General features: G+C 41.9%; 1 protein-coding gene across 1 annotated transcript; it reads right to left on the bottom strand.

The window, feature by feature from the left end:
* Positions 1-201: 201 nt before the first annotated feature.
* On the bottom strand, positions 202-950 carry LOC103259872 (leucine rich adaptor protein 1-like). Its single transcript, XM_008057526.1, has one exon. It carries the CDS (start codon positions 921-923, stop codon positions 579-581), a length of 345 nt encoding a protein of 114 aa, XP_008055717.1. The 5' UTR covers positions 924-950; the 3' UTR covers positions 202-578.
* Positions 951-2,782: the final 1,832 nt, after the last annotated feature.

Below are 2,782 nucleotides of genomic sequence, written 5' to 3'. Positions count from 1 at the left end.
GTTGGGGACTTCCAAATGACTGTCATGCAGAAGTGTGTGACTAACAGTATTGCTGATTATATTCTGGAACATTGTGGTCTTGAAATAATGCCTAATTTTGTCTCAAGCATTTTGTTCGACCTAATATACAAACAGGAATGTATCTTGCTACCTTCTGGAAGATGAAACTTGCAATCACTTAAGAACACAAGCAACAAAATGAACAGTTATCAGACTTTGGTTTATTGTAAAACTTAGCAAAGGTTTTCTTATAATCCCTGACCCCTTACTCTGAAAACAAAAGCAAAAACATAATTATTGCTTATTCTTTTCCCCCTACTTTATTTGTGCCACAGTAAAAGAAGGGAGAAAAATCATTGTAATAAATAAAAATAGAGATGTACCAGAGAAAAATAAATCAGTCCGGATGAATATTAGGAGCAACAGAAATATCATTAAGCAGTTTAAAAATAAGCTTTTTTTTTTTTAAAAAAAAAGTTTGTCTTATTAAAAAAAAATCACACCAAAAATATAGCAGCGGAAAAGAAGGATAAAATGCAAGTTAATTGCACACCAGTCCCATGCAGAAAGCTGTGTCATTAGCCAAAGCAGTAGTACTCAGAATCCAATTTGGGATGTTTGTGCAGTGCCTGGGAGTCCTCTATTATGGAGCTGTCACTGAACTGGTCCAAGTCTGAAGGGGTCTGATGACCGGGGACATCATCCGCCAAAGTGTCCAGGTAGCTTCCCACGGAGATGCCGTCCAGCCCATCACTGCCGTCGTGCAGGCTGTTGTAGCTGCCACGTAACGAGGTGCTCTGGCTCTCCAACAGACTGCACAGGCTGCCACTGAGACTGCTGCCTCGGCTGGTGATGGTGGCTTTTTCTTCAATCATCCACTTGATGGACTCAATGCTCTCATTGATACCGAGCAACTGGCGCATGAGTCTGACGTCCGTGGCTCTGAGGTTAACCTGCAGAGAAGAGGGAGAGAAGCAGAAAGGCGTTCCTGTTATTCCATGCACTTAAGAGACCCCAAATTCATTGGATCCTGTCAGTTGCAAGCCAGAATTTTAAATTCACCAAATCAAATGTAAGTGTACTTGATCTCAGGAACTTTTTGAAAATTGCTGCCGGATGGCAGAAGTCATCATCAAAGAAGTCACTTCCTGCCAGAGGCACTGGCCCCAAAAGGGACAGGAAAACTCCAGTGGCATCCCTGACCTTGACTCGGCTGTCTGAATATTTCCCATTGAATGGCAGTTTCCTGGATAAGAAATGTATTCTCTTTTGGGCCAGATTAATAGTTTAGGTATGTTTATATGGGGATATGTGTGTAGATCCTGAGAGCTGGGGAGACGAGAAAGGTGGAGAAGTTAAGGAGTCGTCGTCAGTATCATAGAAGTCTCTATTTATTGCCTGATACCACACCAGCCATCATCATAAAAGCTCAATGTCCATTAGCAAAATCCAATACCACTGTACGACAGGCATTACTGTCTTTGTATTCATTTTACAAATAAAGAAAGAGAAACCTACAGAGTTAAAAGTACAGGAAAGACCTACATTCCTCATTACTATATCAACATAGGCAGTGTTGAATAATGCTTTTGCTTTTAAGCAGAACCAGATTGCTTGAATATTCCCTGAATCCAAAGGGTGCTGATACACACTAGGCTAATTCAATTTACAAGATGAAGTGTACAAATATTTCTGCAGATTTATCTGTTTCCAGTCTGTCAGAGGTACCCCAATCAAAAGCAGGATTTGAGATGCTGGGAAGGTCCAAGAACTCTCCCCTAAATGTGATTGGTCCTTCTGGTCATTCTGAGCTCCTTCAGAGATAGGTCTCCACAGCCACTGAAGCGGAATCTCTTTGTAGGTCCCACAGTTTAATGAGAACATTTGCTAACATTAAGAGTGTGATGGTTTGGGGTATGGGGTAGTATAAGAACTCCATGACTATCCCAGTTCTTGCTGCAATTAGGGAAATGGGACTGCTTATAAAGATTCCAAGCTGGGTTTGGTGGCTCAGCCTGTAATCCTGCAACTTCAGGAGGCGGAGGTGAGTGGATGGCCTGAGCCCGCGGGTTCGAGACCCGCCTGGGCAACTTGGCGAGCCCTCATCTCCACAATAAACCAAAAAATCAACCGGGCGTGGTAGCGCGCGGCTGTAGTTCCAGCTACTTGGAAGGCTGAGGCGGAAGGATTGCCGGAGCCAATGCACTCCAGTCTGGGAGACAGAGTGAGACTCCAACTCAAAAAAAAAAAAAAAAAAAAAAAGATTCCAGTGCTTGGACTTGGAGGCAGAAACGTGTTTGGCCACTAGAGGTCTTAGTCACATTCTTTATGGTTTGAAAATGTTCCTCGGGTTTACCCAAAATGCTGGGCCATGCTAATTCTTTCTTTAGGATACAGGGCTCATTCAGCCTTATGTCGGTTTCTAGAATTATCAAAGACTCCCATTCTTGAATGACTCAAGCCTAAGGAAGAAAGGAGCCCATTGTCTTCAAAAGTATGCATTCATATTATCAAAATATTTCCTGGTGAGGAGTTAATCCATAACTGAAGGGGAACTTTCGATTGAATGAACTCGATGCACAAACATTCAGAGAGATGGAATTTCCACTTAGGACTCCAAGAGTTGCAAGATTACAGATTTCAAAGAAACTAATAATAAAAATACAAGTATAAATCAAAAAAGCAAAAAGTACACGTTTAAAAACCCTTAATTTTGCTGGAATATTAAAGTGGCTAGTGTGAGTTCGTCTTCTCCGAACAAAGCACCAACATAGAGGGTAAC

This window comes from Carlito syrichta, unplaced genomic scaffold (assembly GCF_000164805.1).
Source record: "Carlito syrichta isolate Samal-C Ts95f unplaced genomic scaffold, Tarsius_syrichta-2.0.1 Scaffold303045, whole genome shotgun sequence".
Classification (NCBI taxonomy): domain Eukaryota; kingdom Metazoa; phylum Chordata; class Mammalia; order Primates; family Tarsiidae; genus Carlito; species Carlito syrichta.
Note: the sequence above shows the minus strand (reverse complement) of the source record. Positions and strands in the feature narration are given on the sequence as shown.